Source organism: Cinclus cinclus, chromosome 1, assembly GCF_963662255.1.
Source record: "Cinclus cinclus chromosome 1, bCinCin1.1, whole genome shotgun sequence".
Taxonomy (NCBI): Eukaryota; Metazoa; Chordata; class Aves; order Passeriformes; family Cinclidae; genus Cinclus; species Cinclus cinclus.
The window spans coordinates 115310037-115327807 of NC_085046.1; the positions used below are offsets into that span (position 1 = coordinate 115310037).

Here is a 17771-nt window from a genome sequence, read left to right on the forward strand (position 1 = left end):
TCCACAGTAGACCGGATTTTTTTTTTTTTTAAAGCTACATTTTGGGTTTCAGGTCATGAAATATGACAACAGGATTTGGCACAATCAGCTTTATTGAAGGTTTTTACAAGTAAGTTGGATGTACATCTGTTAGAAGCCTTGTAGGTCAATGTTGTCCAAGCTGTTGACCACAAATAAAAACCTCTATAAAGTTAAAAAACAGACACCTTTTACTCCCATTCTACCAGACAGGCAGAATGGGAGTAAAATGTGAGTTTATATGAAGAATGTGCCGATGGTTCTTGAACAGTCTCCCACAGCCCACAATCAACAAACAGCTGAGCTGAAGGGAATCCCAAAGCATCATCAGGATGATCTGACTGGAGTGTCACATTTACCGTTGCCAGGCATCTGATGTAGCCTCAGTGTGGATGTGATATGTGAGCCGTCTGCCTTTGACTGCTCCATGCCCAAAGGTCAGAGTACACCGGCCTCATGAAGCAGCTTGTACTGTGTGGAAGACCTTGAAGCCTCTTCCAGCTCACCACTCCCATGTGAACTCCAAGTAAAAGTCCTAAACACCAGCTGTGAATTTAGGTTACTCTCCCGGCTCACTGCTTTCAGTTCAGTGATTAAAGACAGAAACAGAAAGGGAAAAAACCCTTCCAGGCCAGAACTCATGTGATAAACTTGTACCAAACAGCTCATTGCTGGCTATTCTCAGAGGGTTTATGCTTTCGGCCCCTCAATTTAGGAAGGACATTGAGGTGCTGGTGCTGGCCCAAGAAAGGGCATGAGTCGGGAGTACCAACCCGGTGAGGAGCGGCTGAGGGAGCCGGGGTTTAGCCTGGACAAAGAGAGGCGAGAGACGGGAGATTTAGGCTGGAGAATACAAAAAACGCTTTCCTATTAAGGGGGCTTAGACGTGAGGATGGGCTGCCAAGGGAGGCGGTGGAGCCACCGTTCCCAGTAAGGAAAGGTTGGACGTGGCACTCAGTGCCCCGGTCCAGTTGACATGGTGGTGTTTGGCCATAGGTGGGACTCGACGACCCCAGAGATCTTTCCCAGCTTGATCGACTGTGGATTAAGGGACGGCAGCTCCCGGAAACCCCTGAGCACCCACCGCCGCCCTCAGTCCCGCGGGGCGGGGGCCGAGGCTCCGCCCGCGCGCGGCGGGAGGCGGCCTCTCGCCTCAGCATTTCCGGGTCGGAGGCGGGGCGGCGTGAGGGGGCGGGCGCTGACGTCGCCGGAGGCTCCGGGGGTCCGCTCGGCGCCTGTTTATTGTTCTCGCCGCTGCCGCCGAGTTCTGCGTTTCCCGGCGCCTGCGGAGCCGCGGCGGGAAGGAGGGCGGACAGCAAGGCCGACCGACCAGAGCCCCTCCGCCAGCGGCGGCGCGGGGGCGGAGGTAGGAGGGAGCGAGCGGGCGGAGGCGCCGCCCGGGGGCCGTTAACCCGTTTCCGCCTCTCCGCAGCGCGAGCCCGGGTGGCGAGCGCGCGCGTCACGCCGGAGCGAAAGCGGGACAGCCCGGGAGCGGCAGCCCGGGAGCGGCCATGGCCTACGCGTACCTCTTCAAGTACATCATCATCGGAGACACAGGTGGGTGAGCCCGGCCCGGGCCGGAGCGGGGCGGGAGGCGGAGAGGAAGGCCCGGCGCCCCGCGCCCATTTCCGCAGTGTTGGCAGTGCCGCCGACGTGGTGGCTCCGCGCGAGGAAGAGGCGGTGTCTCCCCCCCGCCTCTGCGCCGGGCCCCGCCCGCGGCCTCGGCCTTGTCTCCCGACGGCCTTGGGCCCCTGGCTGCCGCCTCCGGGCCTGGCTGGCGGGCCGTGGGGCAGCTCGGGCTGGCTCGTAGCTCTGGCTGCGGTGGCTCAGTGGAGAGGGAGAAGGCGCTGTCACAACGAAACTTATACATGGGTAGTGCCCGTGGTTTGCAGCCTTGTGGCAGCGAGGCTACACTCCACCCCGCAGTTTTGTAATGAGTTTCTGTCTCGTTCCTGTGAGGTACCTTCGGCTCAGGCCGTAAAGATGCTCTTTTCAGTCTCGGCTGGAGCTGCTGTAGCAAACTGTGTAGAGACACGCTGTCAAAAGAAAATTAAAAGCCCTGGCTCTTCCAGTCTAATTTAAAGGGACCTCTTTTTATGAGTATGTATGTGCATGCACCACTGCTTTTCCAGATGTTTCTTGTCACTTTTTAAAACCATATTGAATTATAGAATGTCAAGGGGTTGGCCTGAGGCTTAAAGACGATCTAGTCACAACCCCCCCTCCCCGCCCCCAGCTATGGGCAGAGACACTTCCCACTAGACCACATTGCTCAAGGCCCCATCCAACCTAGCCTTGAACATTTCTTAAAGACTTACTCTAATTTTTAACTGAGGAATAGTAATGCTTGCATACAGTTGTTGGCTTAGCTGTATGCTGATAGGAATTGCTGCTTGAAACGCCTTTGCCAATACATTTTGTCCTTTCTCAGCCTACTATGGATGGGAGTAGCATACTTTGGTCAAACTGTTGTCAGGACAAGGGAGCTAACTTAGTTAACCATTGTGCCTGTGTATTGTGCATTTTCCTTGTTTTCCTCATACCTGTCTAAATGCCTTTAATAAGTTTGATGACACTATTATTTTAGATGCTGTTCTGAGGGTACCTTCATAATTGTTACTTCATGCCTATGAACCAAATTATCTGTTGGTGGGTTGTAATTATACATTACAGTTGCATTACACATGGGGTTGTTAAATATACTGGATGCAAAAGTCACTGGTGTGACTTTTATCTGCTTTTTAAACATACATTTAAACTCTGAAACCTCTTCTAGGCTTCTGCAGTAGCAGCTGTAGTGCAAGTGAATCTTTAGAAATATGTCACAGTTATAACGACAGTGTTGGAAGCATTAGGCTGTAGATGATAACTGAAAATTCTGATTTTTGTTGAGTGTTTGCTTGAGTGACATCAGCCAGGACAGGAGGATAGGAATTACCTGTGCAAATTCAGGAGAAGTAAGAAGAGGTTTGTCAAGCTGGGGTGATGCAAGATGGTAGCGTACGGTTCAGAATGACAGTGCGTCAGAACAGGTGGCCAATTCTTGTGCGTTTCTAAAAACTGTAGTCATTAAAGTGGTAGACAGCAGCTTACAGTTGCTTTGGTACATTGATTGTATACTGATAAAATTTTTACAAAGAAATATGCTCAGTGTAATGGTCTGTGCTGCACTCCTGCATTTGAGTTGCTTGAAATGTGAAATACAGAGTGTGGAAATGTGTCTTTTCTGAAGTTGTTGCAGCTTCTTAAGAGCCAAATATCAGAAGAGTAAGAGAAAGGAAACACAGAGAGGAAAACGGATCACAAATTTGCTGTTGGCTTTTTGATTAGTTTTTTTAATTCTTGTGACTTGTGTTCTTGAGTTGCTACAGGAAGCTAATTAAAGCTACTGCAGTGATTATTCTTGAAGTAAATTGAATATGTCAATAGTGGTAAGTTGGTTTTGCTTTTATTTAGATCTTCTGTGAGCCTTTTAAGTATTCTAATAGAGGTAGTACGAGTCATAGTACTGAAGAGCCAGTTTAAGTTGTGCACAGTTGCCAAGATGATGATGATAGTCTAGGTATTGCTATTTTTCCTCAGATGAAGGCAATTGAACTCAAAGTTCTGATGGTGGAAATTAAGAGTGGATGGTGACTGTCCTCTTCGGTTCCCATGGTGGTTTCCCACAGGGTTCTAGCCAGTGAAGATATGCCACTGGCCTCACAGACCATATAGATTTCATAAGGATCATGAAATTCGTTCCTGGTATTTGATTTAGTCTTTGGAAATGCCTCAGCTGCCTGGTGACTCAGCAATTAGTTGTAAACAAACTGTAGGACAGAAGTAAGAGACTCAGCTGAGGACAGATGTTAACATTTAGCTCCTCTTTCAGCACTGAAAAACAAAGTCGGTTGTGTGATCCATAAGCAAACCAATGAAAACCCCCTGGAATTATACAAGACACCTGTATGTGCCTTCTCTGAATTGTGATTCCACATGCTTTCATCTGCTTAAACACAGGAATTCAGGATGATCTCAGTCTGTTAAAATGACTGCCACAGAGGCTGACTATGCAAGACTGCCTTGTGCTCAACAGTTCTTGTGCCTTTGCATTCCCTGTTTTATTGGTCATTGGCATTCACTGACTTTTTTTCTTTTTCTGGTACTTCAGGCATGGTTGCTTTATGAACATGGGATTGCTTCTAATCTGGTTCTTAACTGTGTTTTTTAATATATAAAAGTAGTTTTCTGTATAATTGGAACTGGTTTAGGATCTAGTTAATTTTCTGTTATGGGAGAGACCTGAAATGGCATGGCTGTATTTCAGGTACTCGGACAACATTGCCGTAAATCTGTGTGTTTTTTACATTGTAGCAGTGAGACAGTAGCTATGAGAGTTTTAAAATACAAGTGCTGTGGAATAGTGACTACTGTGAGAGTTTACCAGGAAAAGTCCTTTGATCTTGCTATTTCCAAAACATTATTGGAGTTTGCAGATGCATTTAGAAGCATGTGTGGTGCATGCTGCATAGGGCTGTACCTGTGAGACTTTTGCCTTTATAGTTGGTGATGTCTTTGATTTTAGTTGCCAGTAGGAGTTAGTGTCTTCATCCACTCTTCCCTCTGCATCTGTCTTTGGCCATGAGTTGAAGTTGAGATGGACTTTGAGCTGAGCTAGGCTGAATATTCTTGGCATAAGAGAATTATCTGTGCAGTTGGTGACTGAAAGTCTGTCATTTTTTTCTTTTAGGTCTTTTTCTGTATGATAGTAAAAATCTTCTTTACTTAAATGCTTGTTACTGGCGATGTACCATGTGGAAATAAACTGGGGATGATAGAAGATTTCAGTGAAGATGAGAGCTGGAATGTTTTTATCAAAATAATACACATTAACCAGAATTTTCTTATATTAGAGTATGTTGCCTAGATTCCACCAGAGAATGCTCCTGAACTTCAGGATGCCTCAAGTACCAGTTTTGCTATGGTCAGATTTCTTGCCACCAACATAACTTGTATCAGCTGTAGCCTATCTCAGTGTCTTTTTAGGATTAGTGTTGCTGCATTTTCCATGAGCAGGTTCACCTGCTTTTCTTAAGTGTTACTGCAGCAACTCTCTGAGCTTTTTGCATAATGGACTTTTACTTGTCTTTCAATTTCAGCAGATAGTTGCTGCTCCTAGACTAAGAGTATCTCTAAGTTACTCTTATTAGAAGGTGATGATGAAAGAAAATATAGTTGCTTGGTGATCTAGTTCTCACTCTCTAGAGTAAAGTAAGCTGTCTAGTCAGCCATTTCATTTGTCTAGGAGACTTACAAATGTAGAAATTAAGCAATTAAATTTACTTTTTTTCAGTTCTCTTTGTGAAATTTCTAGTGTCTTTGCACTTTGCTCTGGAACAGCAGCTGTTATTAACTAGTAATGTTTATGACCAGAGTCTTTTGCCCATATTTTCTCTAAGTTTGTAATAGTATTTCTTGGCTAAACTGGTTTTCAGCTCACCAGAGCTGGTGTTAATACCCTGTGATAGTTTGAGAACTTGTTCGTGCTGAAAACCAGAGTACTGGTGTGAACTACTTACATCTTGCTTTGAGACACTTTCAATGATGCTTTAATCCCAAAAGAGCAGATATTAGGTGTCATATAAAAACAGCCTCTTAGAAGTTGTTAACTGGAATTAACAAACTGTATGCCCATAGATGAGACTTCATGAAACTGTTAATGTGCACACTTGTACTAATTCAGTTCTAACACTTTGTTTAAAAGAAACCCCAAACACCTTGCCACTCAAAAGAAATCTTACCCAACCCCATGCCTAGTTTCATCTAAAACCATGTTATTGTGAATGGCTGGCAGTTTCTAAGTTGTTTGTGACCCTGCAGGACCTGAAGTTTTTTTACAGGCTCAAATGTAGCTTTATTTTATTTGGAACTAATTTTTACTTACTTAAACCTACAGTGAGCAGTGGAGCAGTGCCATACAAACTGAACAGCTGAAAAAAAGCTAAACAGCTCCTTTAACTTTATAGGCCTATGCTAATTGTTATGTAGAAAGGAAAATTTTACATCATTGGCTGCAAATATGCTGTTGAAAATGTTGAAGCGTTGAAGCTTAATCAGCTTTAAAAGAGCCATTTTTATTATTTTTCCCAAAATTACATAGGCATCCTGAAGGATTTTGGAGGTTGTTTTTCTTCTGTTCTTGTTCATGCCTATGTTTGTGTGTGAACTCCCTTTGCTCTGTTTGTGACAATTTGGAATTTTTTAGTTTGTCCTTCCTATAAATTTAAGTAAAGCTTTCCTATTTGATGGTAGTTCTAAGACATAACTCACTGAGAAGAGGTTAAAAAAAATCTTTGCTTTAGGTTCATGTCTTGGTACATGCTTAGGCCTGTGAAAAGGTAATACTGCACTTTCCAGAGTTGCATAAAGCTGCTGTGTTTGGAAAGGGAGGAGAGAGGGAGTGAACTGCAGCCTGTGATAAGAAAAGGGCTTATGAAGCATCTGGAATCTCTGCAGACTACTGGAAAGAACTAAAAGTATCTCATAAACCAGGTTAGAGGTATATATCTTGTGACATTACTAATGTGTTAACCTGGTTAAAATCAAAGTTAGTTTTAAAATCTGGGTTCTTATATGTATTATCTAGATAATAATCTATTTTAATATAACTATAATATGTATATATACAATAATCATATCTATAATCTTGCCCATTATTTGAAACTGTTACCCTAATTATAAGATTTATTTTTGTTTGTTTTTCTAAAGGAAGGTGAGAAAGCAGGAAGCTTTTTTCAGCTCACTTGGTATTGTGGCACTGGTTTCAAGGACATCCAAGCTGACATAGTTGGTTACATGTGAAAGGAGTTCTTGCTCCCTGTTCCTTGTGGTGACTTTGATAGTCTGCCATGATCTGGATCCACTCACTTATGCAGTAGAAAAGTACCTTCTTTTTAGGTTAACTTTTTACTTAGTGGCTGAATCAGGTGATTTGGCCTTGTGGCTATGCATTCCATAGTCTAGAGTACTTTCAAGGAAGGAAGCTGGATCTAGGAAGATTAGTGAGAGCAAAATACCAAAGGGAAGTAGGTCTTCATCTCTGTGTGTGGTGGACTGATTGATCACCATCAAGTACAAAAAAAAAAAGTAGTTCTGTGAGACTGTTGAATTAATCCAGGGTTTTTCTGCTGCCAAAACGAGTAGACCTTGTTACCACTTCTTGTCTCAATTGCGAGCTCCGCTGCTTCTTGGCTGTCGGCATCATTGCTTGTGTGATCCTTCAGAGAGCCAGCTCAGCTCACAAAGATGATTTGAAGAAAACTAAACAAATAGTAGGTATGCCTAGAAGAGTGCGAGAGTCCTTTTGAGTAAGCAAATGGAGCTCTGTGGGAAGGAGTGAGTCTACTCACCAGAGACAGCAGGCAAAATAACAGGAGATTTTTCTTTAGCATTCAGGTTTTATTCTGTTTGGAAAGACCACTGCTATAGTTCTTTTCCCCGGCATCTTTCCTGGGCTATACTTAGGTGAGCAAGTAAGGAAATTCTTAATCTCCCCCTACCCTCTTTTTTGACCCATGTTTAGTTTTGAGCCAGGTCAGCTTTTCAAGGCAAACATCAGTGGAAGGAACACTGAGTTTTTTCTAGAGGTAATAGAAGCCTGGAAGTTTTCCTCATATTCAGTAGTACACACCTGACTTTACAGCCATTAACTGAACTTTCCTTGCTCTATTCAAGGGAGTCAAGAATGGGAGAAGGAAGCAAGTCAGCTCTCTTAGCCAATGACTGGCTCAGCTATGCAGTTGTGTCATCACCTATGCTGTGGTTCCAGAGCTGCTTGTTTTCTTGTTGTTGTTGTTTTTTTTTTTTTTAAGTGCTACGAGTGCAGGCTGTTACTGAAAAGAATAACCATTTCCTTTGCTATGTCTTCCACAGCCCTAGTCTCATGCACGTACTGATGTTTTGTATGAGTTTAGTGCTGGATTTGTTCCTTGGTGTAGCTTGTTGCATATGAGGGACAAGGGTAGCTTTACTGTTGAGCCCTGAAATAAACACAAGTATATGAGGAAGGGCCATGTTGAAGCTGGGCCAAAGTGGGCAACAGCAAAGTTCTGGCAATGCTTTGTATAAGGAAACTGACTGCAGAATTGCACCCAGAGTTAGAGGAAGCTGTTAAGGGAGGCAGAGGAATTTTGGAGAATCAACTCAGTCCGCTGGTTTGGAATTTAGCGCTGGAAAGTAAAATTACTATAGCACAACTTCTACTTCCCATCATTGTCGGAGTACTAAGAAGTGATGAAGGAATCCTAAAACAGGCATTTGCAAAGAAGCAAGCTGCCTTCCCTGTGAACACATAATGCATTGTTTTCATTTGTTCTTAAGCAAGAGCTTTTGTTTACTGTGGTTGAAGTGTATCCAAGCTCTCTCATATGAAAATACTAGAATGTTTTTTTTTTTTTCTGGGGTGGTTTATCTGAAGCTATGTTAAAATAATTGTGGCAGTAAAATGAGAATGAGGTAATAAATAACTGAATCTCTCCCTTTTGCATTCTGCAATTGACTGTTGTCAAGATTTGCTTAACTGCTTTTCACAGTGTCTGCCTCATTTCAGGGGTAAGATTTACATTGCTATGTGAACAAGATACCTGGTAAGCTGCTGCTCTGTTCTTAGAGTTAACTGGTGTAGTTACTTTAAACCACCTGCATGCCATAGAATTAGCTGCCTGCAGTTGTTAACTGATCTTTGCAGTAACTGTTGGTTGCAAGGCGGTAAATTGCTCAGGCATTCATATACAGCTCCTGACTGTGATACATGTTCCTGTTTATGATAAGGGAGTTTGCTCAAGCCCTGGAAGTGATTTGGGCTACAAACTATTTCGTTAAGAACTTCTGTGATACAAATATGTAATATCTTAAAACTATAAAATTGAAACCTCTGTTTCAGTCAACAGCAGTACAAAACTTAGGGACTTTTGAGATGGTGTTTGTTTGTTGGGAGGCTCTGAGGTAGCAGGAATGGCACTAAAGAGAAACTAGGTGGTACTTCTGTTTCTCTGCGGGAACCCATCAGTCTGCTCCTAAAAGGCCTGCTATGGAGGAGTGGCTAGAGGTGCCGTCATCTTGTGCCAGTCTGAGACAGGGCTTGCATCAAAGGGGCTATGCTTGTCTGTCATCTTCACTCTGCTGAGGGTGGTGTTTGTATATTGAATTCAACCTGCTTGGTCACCAGTCTTACAAGGAAAAGAAATATCAGATTGCCACTTGAGAACTAGTGCTGGAATACCTAATAAAATGTAATTTTGTTGATTAGGTTTTGAAATACTGTTCCAACATTTGTAAGATTTGTGCAGGAATATTGGACTGGTTTAAGGTTTTGATTTATCCATTGATACTGAAATCACTTTGCAAGGTTAATGGCAAAAGCTATTTCTGGTGTGACTTAGAGATTTTTTGCAAGTGAGGTGGTGATTGTTATCTGATGGGGCAGTTTTATTTCGTTGGTGATATAAAACTTACCTGTGTGTATTAACACTGCTCACAGAATCACAGAATGAACTAAGTTGGAAAAGGCCTTTGAGATCATCAAGTCCAGCCTATGGCCTAACCTAACACCTCATCAACTAAACCATGGCACTGAGTGCCACGTCCAGCCTTTTTTTTTAAACATCCAGGGATGGTGACTCCACCTCCCCGGGACAGACAATTCCATTGCCCAATCACCCAGTGAAGAATTTTTTTCAGACATCTAACCTAAACTTCCCCTGATACAACTTAAGACTGTGTCCTCTCATTCTGTCAGTGGTTTCCTGGGAGAAGAGATACCCTCCACCTTTCAGGGAGTTTTAGAGAGTGATAAGGTCACCCCTGAGTCTCCTTTTCTCCAGGCTGAACAACCCCAGCTCCCTCAGCTGTTCCTCATAGGGTTTATGTTCCAAGCCCCTCACCAGCCTTGTTCCCCTCTTCTGGACATGCTCAAGAGTCTCAATGTCCTTCCTAAACTGAGGGGCCAGAACTGGACACAGCACTCAAGGTGTGACCTCAGGGGAAGTACAGGGGAAGAATGACCTCCCTGCTCCTGCTGGCCACACCATTCCTGATAGAGCCCATGGTGCTGTTGGCCCTCTTGGCCACCAGGGCACACTGCTGGCTCACGTTCAGTCAGCTGTGGAGCAGCACCCCCAGGTCCCTTCCTGCCTGGGCACTGTCCAGCCACTCTGTCCCCAGCCTGTAGCAGTGCAGGGGGTTGTTGTGGCCCAAGTGTAGGACTCAGCACTTTGACTTGTTAAATTTCATCTTACTAGACTTGGCCCATGTATCCAGCCTGTCCAGGTCTCTTTGTAGAGCCCTCCTACCCTCCAGCAGATTGACACATGCTCCCATCTTTGTGTTGTCTAGAAATTTACTGATGGTGGACTCACCCCCTCATCCAGATGGTCAATGAAGATATTAAACAGGACTGGCTCCAGCACTGATCTCTGGGGGACACCACTTAAGACTAGACACAGCACTGTTCACCACCACTCTGTAGGCCCAGCCATCCAGCCAGTGGTTAACCCAGTGAAAAGAGCACCTGACAAAGCTGTTGTCTACCAGCTTTTCCAGGAGTGTGCTGTGGGAGACAGTGTCAAAGGCCTTGCTGAAGTCCAGTTAGACAGCATCCACAGCCTTTCCCACATCCACCGGGCCGGTGACGTGGTCATAAAAGGAGATCAGGTTGGTCAAGCATGACCTGCCCCTCCTAAGCTCGTGCTGGCTGGGTCAGTTGGCCATCTTGTAGGTGCTGTGTGTCATTCAGGATGATCTGTTCCATAATCTTGCTGGGCACTGAGGTCAAGCTGACTCGTCTGTAGTTTCCTAAATATTCTTTCTGACCCTTCCTGTGGATGGGTGTCACAATGGCCAGCTTCCAGTCATCTGGGACCTCCCAGCTGAGCCAGGACTGATGGTAAATGATGGTGAACAGCATTGCAAGCTCACCTGCCAGCTCCCTCATCACCCTAGGATGGATCCCATCTGGTCCCACTGATTTGTGGGCATCTTAGTGGCTCAGCAGATCTTTGACTGCCTCCTCTTGGATAACAGGGGGACCATTCTGCTCCCTGACACCATCTGCTGGCCCAGGAGGACAGCAAAAAAGTCTGTCTTGAGAACAGCCTGTCTATCTGTTGAAAACTGAGTTAAGTACCTCTGCCCTTTCCCCATCTTTAGTTACTCAATTCCCTCTTGTATCTAATAGAGAATGGAGGTTGTCTTTGCCCTTCATTTTGCCATTAATGTATTTATAAAAGTATTTTTTATTGTCCTTTACAGAAGTGGCCAGATTGTGTTCTCATTGGGCTTTTGCCTCTCAATTTTTTCCTACATGACCAAGCAGTTCCCTTAAATATTTCTGGAGATATCTGATGCTCCTTCCAAAGGTGTTGCACCCACTTTTTATTTCCTTAATTTTTTTTAAGATCTCCTTGCTCATCCAGGCTGATCATGTTCCTTGTTGGCTCATTTTTCGGCACATAGGGACAGTCTGTTCCTGTGCCTTCAGGATCTCTGTTTTGAAGCAGGCCCATCCTTCCTGGACTCTTTTGTTTTACAGGTATGCTTCCCAAGGAACTCTTCAAATAAGTCTCTTGAACAGGCCAAAGTCTGCCCTCTGGAAGTCCAGTGTGGAAGTTTTATTGGTACTCCTCTTTCACCAGATATTGGCAATTCTATAGTTTTATGATCACTGTGCCCCAGACAGCATCCAGCCACCACATCTCCCGCCAGCCCATCTCTGTTTGCAAACAGCGGGTCCAGCGTAGTTCCTCCTCTGGTAGGCTCACTCACCAGCTGTGATAAGAGCTGTTCTCAGAGTAGAATAATTATTATTTTAAAATTCCGTGAAGTTTTGTGGTCTTTTCCGTCTTTTCCGTCTTTTCCGTCTTTTCCGTCTTTTCCGTCTTTTCCGTCTTTTCCGTCTTTTCCGTCTTTTCCGTCTTTTCCGTCTTTTCCGTCTTTTCCGTCTTTTCCGTCTTTTCCGTCTTTTCCGTCTTTTCCGTCTTTTCCGTCGCTAATTGTTTAGGAACATAATCTGTACCTGCTTCCAAGCTGTTTGTGTTCTGCCAGCCTGCCATCATAAGCCAGACAGCTAAAGAAAAGAGATCTCGTAAGGCATATGCTGCAAATTTTCCCTTGGACTACAGTTCCATGCCACACTCTTATTGATCTGCTGGCTGCTGTATTTCTTTTCCCCTCATCTCAACTAACTCTTATACTTGTCTGACCCTGCATTAAGCCATTTCTGTTTGCTTTGTCAGTCTTCTTGTCAGATTAACATGCGAACTCGGCAGACAGCTGAAACTGCTTCAGAACTCATCTAAGCTGTGTGGAGAAATGAACAGGAGCATACTGTAGGGAAGAGAGTAGAGACAGTAGCAGTAGCAACTGGCTTAGGCTGTTGGAATTGCTGCATTGTTTGGGATATTAATCTGAGTGTAATTAGTTGGCCACAACTCATTTTGTGACAAAACTAAATGTATGTTTCCTATTTCTGTTAGATTTGGCTGAAACTGGCTACTGGTCTTAGAATTAAAGTCCAAAATAAGGTGAAAGTGATAAAAGTGATGGGTGATGAAAGTCCAAAATAAAATAGGGTATATTTCTGTAGGCTTTGTTTCCTCATTAAACCATACTAAAAAAACTTTGCTGAATTTGGTATCAGCAAGACCAGTGTCACTATGTGCAAGCCTCTGGTGTGCATATCTTTTGTCGATAGTGTGGCTCTTTTCCTTATCTCCTTGTTGGCTATCTTTTATTACTAGATATGTCTCTTAGGATGAGCTCTTGCTGACCTCTAGTATGTGGCTCAAATAGCTTTATCTTTCTGGACAGATAAAGTACAGCAGGAACTTGGGTGGTACAGCGTAGCATGTTTTGTGATAATAACTCAGTTTAAACCAAATATATCGCCATCAAATTTTTAAGCCTGAGAAGATGAAGTTTCACTGCACAGAGCAGGAAGAATAACCCCTCCAAGTTAAAGAAGGAGGAAAAATTAACTAAAAATAGTATGTTTAAAAAGCTAAGTAGTTTGAATACTCCTGCTAACTGCATTAACTTCTACTTTTCTGTGCTTTCACATACAGAAGAAATTACCCATTTGCTGACCAGTGTCCATGTAATGGAAAGTAGCCACACTGATTTTGGACATGAGTTGGTTATCTAAGGGGGACAATGTTTGTGTTACCTGTCTGACTAATATAAACTCAGCTGCTGCCAGTTCTTCTTAGACTGCTTTTTGGCCTGTGAGGGACCAGTGGGCAGCAGCATATAGTGTTTGTAAGCAACCACAGACCTGCTGTGGTTGCCTCAGGGGATAAATAAGGAGATAGATGGGAAACTGTTGATATTGAGGATCTAGTTAGCTTGAAAGAAAGCTGAACATACTGAAAGATAAGCAGATAAAGGGTTGTGAGGAGTGGCAAACGCTGTAGTTAGTATGGAGAGAGGCTGTAAAATGGCACTTTGAAGGTCTGTTAGAAAACTTTGCTCCCACTTCATTTTAAAGGCAGAACTACTTTTTCAAAAGAATAATTCATTTTTGTTCATTTTTTGAAAATAACTGCTTTGATTATAACGTTTCTAGAACTTCAAAAGCTGTAATTAAAAAGTTTCATGCACTTCTAAGTATTTGATATCTAATACCTTCAGTTCTAGTAATGAATTTTAAGCAAACTATAATGTTTCCTTAAATTAATTTCTCTTGGTCCTTTACAGACTTTTTTGAAAATTTAACACTTATTTATTTTATTTCTTTCAGGTGTTGGGAAATCATGTTTATTGTTACAGTTCACAGACAAGCGGTTTCAACCAGTCCACGATCTCACTATTGGTAGGTCTTTTTTGTGCTGCCTGCTGTTGGTAGCTAAGTGGTTAGGGTATCTCAGCATGCATTTATGAGTGTGTCATGTTGGAGAAGTAGTCAGGATTTGTGCAGTATTAAGGTGACACTGAATCTCTAGCTAATGAATATTTGTTAGCTCATAAAGTCAGTTGGGGGTCTTTTATTGGGAGGGTACAATCTGAAACAATAAAAAAAAGTTCATAGCTACAGTATCTAAACTGTTTCTTCAGAAAAGCTGAAAACTGGGTGCAGAAGAAGAATTGTCCAAGCTTGAAATGCACTGATGGTGATGAAAGTGGCATTTTTTTTCCCTAGGGAACACAATATTAGCTGAGCCATAAAACCTTGAAGACAAGTCACAGATAAACTATAGCAAATTTTAAAGATGAATAAAAAAAATATATTTGAGGAGACTAACTTTTGAATAGAGGACTGAAGTGTGAATGCATTTGCTTTTGGAAGGGACAGGGATTTTCTTTCCCAACTCTTCAACTGGATGTTGGACCATTTGTGTTAGGTATGATTTGATACTGGGGGAATGAATGCATGTTGACACACTGCCTCTGATCTAACTGTAGTAAATAATGCAAACTTTTATTTATCTTTCCACACAAAATAAGAAGAGTGTGGTACTGAAGTCTTCTGAGGGCAGGTCTGTGGATCAGTTTTACTGTTAAGCATAACAGATGCTAGTCTCAGAGGAAGTTGCAGAACCTTTCAAGGAACCTATCAGCTTTAATCATGACCCTTGTGCAAAGTGTATCCTAGTCTCTATTTTTAGTTTGTGCCCTCTAGTAGGTAGGCTTTCTATGTTTGGGAGTACTGAAATAGCTGCTTGAAATATAAACAGATTTTCTTCATGTAACAGAATGTATCAGGTGGTTTGATTATGAGTTCCCTTTTTCTTGACGGTCCTTCCACATTTTATGTGCCTGTCATATAGTTCAAATTCTTTGGCTAACATCAGTTTTCAGATATTTTTGAGGTCTTGGCAGCAGATAGGCTGGCTGAATAAAGAGCATGAGTACTTTAGGGAAGCATGAGTTATCATCTTTTCTCCTTTAGGCCTGCCAAATATGTGGCACCTTATATATCTCACATACATTTGGCAGCCCTGTCACCTCAGATTGATAGGTTTTGGGAAGCAGGGTGGTTGTAGTGCCAATTCTTTGTTTGGCATACAGCTAGCTGAAATCTGGGAGCAGAGCAGAAATTGAAGCTAGTAATATGAGGAGATGAACCTAGAAGCAACATAATGAGGGATATAGTAATGGAGCCTGGGAAACTGCTTGAAAAGGAGGGAAGAATGATTTTAGCTTTTATATTTTTAATATATTTATAATCCTGCAATTCTTTAGTGTAGAACTCTGAACTCAATATAGTGTTAGTACTGTTTTCCCATTTTGATCCAACAAAACAGTTCCACTCTAGATCTGGGAATCAAGGATACCTTATTGTCTCAGCTCCCAAAAAATCTAAACAGAAGTGATTTGGTGGGGGAGGGAGGTAGCACGAACTTGGGGTAAATTATTTCATTACCTGAAGCTGTAATTTGCAGTTTAACCCCCAATATGCAAATGGCCCATACTTAGGGAAGTGTGAAAACCTGTGACCCATCATCCATTTTTGGGTGTAGCCCCTGAGCGGAACTTCATCTGCCTGAAATGTACCTGAAGGCCTTTCAATAAATATAACTATGTTTTATTCCCCTTGATTTTGTATGGCTGCTGTTTTTAGCTAGTCCCTAAAGGTATCAGAAGAGGCTGGAAATGCCTCCTTAACCATGAGGGCATGTATGTGTTTTGGTCGGGTTCTCCCAATTACCCAAATAGATTTGGAAAGACAGATAAATAAAGAACATGGTGAATGCCGCTGTGGGGTGAGAATGGGGTGGGTTGAAATTTAACTAATAAATGCCTTGATGGTTGTATTAAAAATCCAGAAAACGTATAGATTAAATAAACCATTGTAAACATTCTAGCTGTTTTGCCTACTGCCCATAGGGCATGTCCTTATTGTAAACCTGATCAGCTTCTATTCCTTCTTTGAGAACAAGCTTGTTATCAAATTGTGTTTTTTCAAATTCAGTATTTTTTTCTGGGATGTATTTTGATGGAATAGGACAAATGCCCTTTTAATTTTTTATGGGGTTGTGTGCAGAAACTAAACATTTAAGGTGATTGTTGGATTTAAATTAGCAGCTCTATAGCCACATTTCGAGGTAAGGTAAAACCTTCAGTGTTTACATGTGTAGTACTCCAAGGGCCTTCCCCTGGCTTTGCAGTCAACTTCAGGAAGAGCAGTGTCATTCACCTGCTTCCTCCTTGCTGCATTCCCGCCTCCATTCTTTCAATTTCTTTGCATACAGTTGACAGTTGCTGCAAATTATTTGGATGCTAGGGAGCACAGTGGTCTGTGTCCAGCAGCTTTTATTTGGCTCCAATATCCTGTTAGGGAACTTTCCCCACAAGTCATTCCAGAGGAAGCAGCACTGCACCCTCAAATATTCTAAGCAAGCTTTTGGAGAGACATTTGGAATATTTCAACTCAGGTTATAATTGAAAGCCTTAAGTCCATGTCTAGACAATGACCAATTTTAGCAAAACTTCAGCTAGCAGGTGAGTATTTTTTTTTAAATAATGATCTCTAGCCATTTGTTTGACCTTAACTAATGCAGTAATAGCCTCAATTTGTACTTGATTTGCTGTTAATGGTCTCAAAATTGCTTTTAAAATGGTATAAAAGGCTGAATTTTTCCACTGAAGAAGTTACTTTTGCTTATTTGGAGCACACATTTTTGCCCCCTCAGTTTCAGAACTTGATCTTTAGCTAGAATTTTGTAAGTAGTTTTTTTCCATAAAGACAGGTGGATTTTAATACAGTAATAATTTTTTTCGTGTTGAAGGTGACTCTTTGCATGCTCACTTAATAGATTATTTTATTGATTGTAGGTTTAATTTCTTCTAAACTGGCCCCAGCAATCTGTCATTGGTAGAGTGTTAAAATAACTGTGACTCTTTTAATTTCCTGCTTACATTTGAAGGGGTGTGTTTCTCCCTCTAATCTAGAGCTACTGAGTGTTTTGGAAAACTTTGTTGGGAATAGTAACAGTTACCTTTCTTCTAGAAAGCTCTTTCAAGCAGCAGGAAAATTGGCTAAAAGCAGGTTGTGAAAGAGATTATTTTCCTGCAGCATTGACTGAATTTAAGCTTATGTTCTTGCTTTCACAGTGCTTGACATTGTTCTTTCTGATATGTGTTAATAATATAATCTTCTGTGAAATCTGTTCAGGTGTAGAATTTGGGGCCCGAATGATAACTATTGATGGAAAACAGATAAAGCTTCAGATCTGGGATACGGTAAGTAATGAATCATATTGTTTGAACATATTGCTCCACTAGCTTTTCCTTTATGCTGGCTAAGCTCTCTATCATCAACATCCAGCATACATAGTGTATGTTGTCTTGCAGCTTTCTTTGGTTTCTGTGAAGTTAAAAATTTGCTAATGTTTCCTTTTTTTGGTGTGATGTATTCTTTGGCATTTGCGCTGTAACTTCCTCAGCACTTAGTCAGATTTATAAGACTGGAATTCCTGCTGCCTCACTGTTTGGTGAAAGTCTTCTTTATTACCAAAGACTTAGGTTTTTTTAAATAATCTTTCTTTGAGTGTTCATGCAAGTTTTGGTGGATACAGAATTCTGTGGTGAAATTGTGATGTCTGCTGCCTTTCATCAGGAGTTCTCTAGATGAAATGTTTGCATTTCCAAGGTAGAAGAAAACACATGGCTTACTTTCCATAGAAGACCTAAGAAAACAAGTTCAAGACAGTAAATATTTCAATCAAGAGGTACTGGTAAATGCTTTAAGTTTCAAAATGCCTTACAAAATTCAGACT

The 17771-nt window shown here is 42.2% G+C and overlaps 1 protein-coding gene across 2 annotated transcripts in view; it reads left to right on the forward strand.

Annotated features, from left to right (window-relative positions):
• The first annotated feature begins 1259 nt into the window (after nt 1–1259).
• The window catches only part of RAB2A (RAB2A, member RAS oncogene family), a 42122-nt gene continuing 25610 nt past the window's right edge, over nt 1260–17771 (forward strand). The window contains exons 1-3 of one of the 2 annotated variants that reach the window (XM_062489219.1): nt 1260–1575; nt 13793–13864; nt 17168–17235. In XM_062489219.1, coding sequence (XP_062345203.1) covers nt 1530–1575; nt 13793–13864; nt 17168–17235 — 186 coding nt within the window. In that variant the 5' untranslated portion in view covers nt 1260–1529. Of the gene's footprint in view, nt 1576–11754; nt 11807–13792; nt 13865–17167; nt 17236–17771 lie in introns of those variants that run through there. The other variant, XM_062489227.1, reaches the window with a different exon arrangement.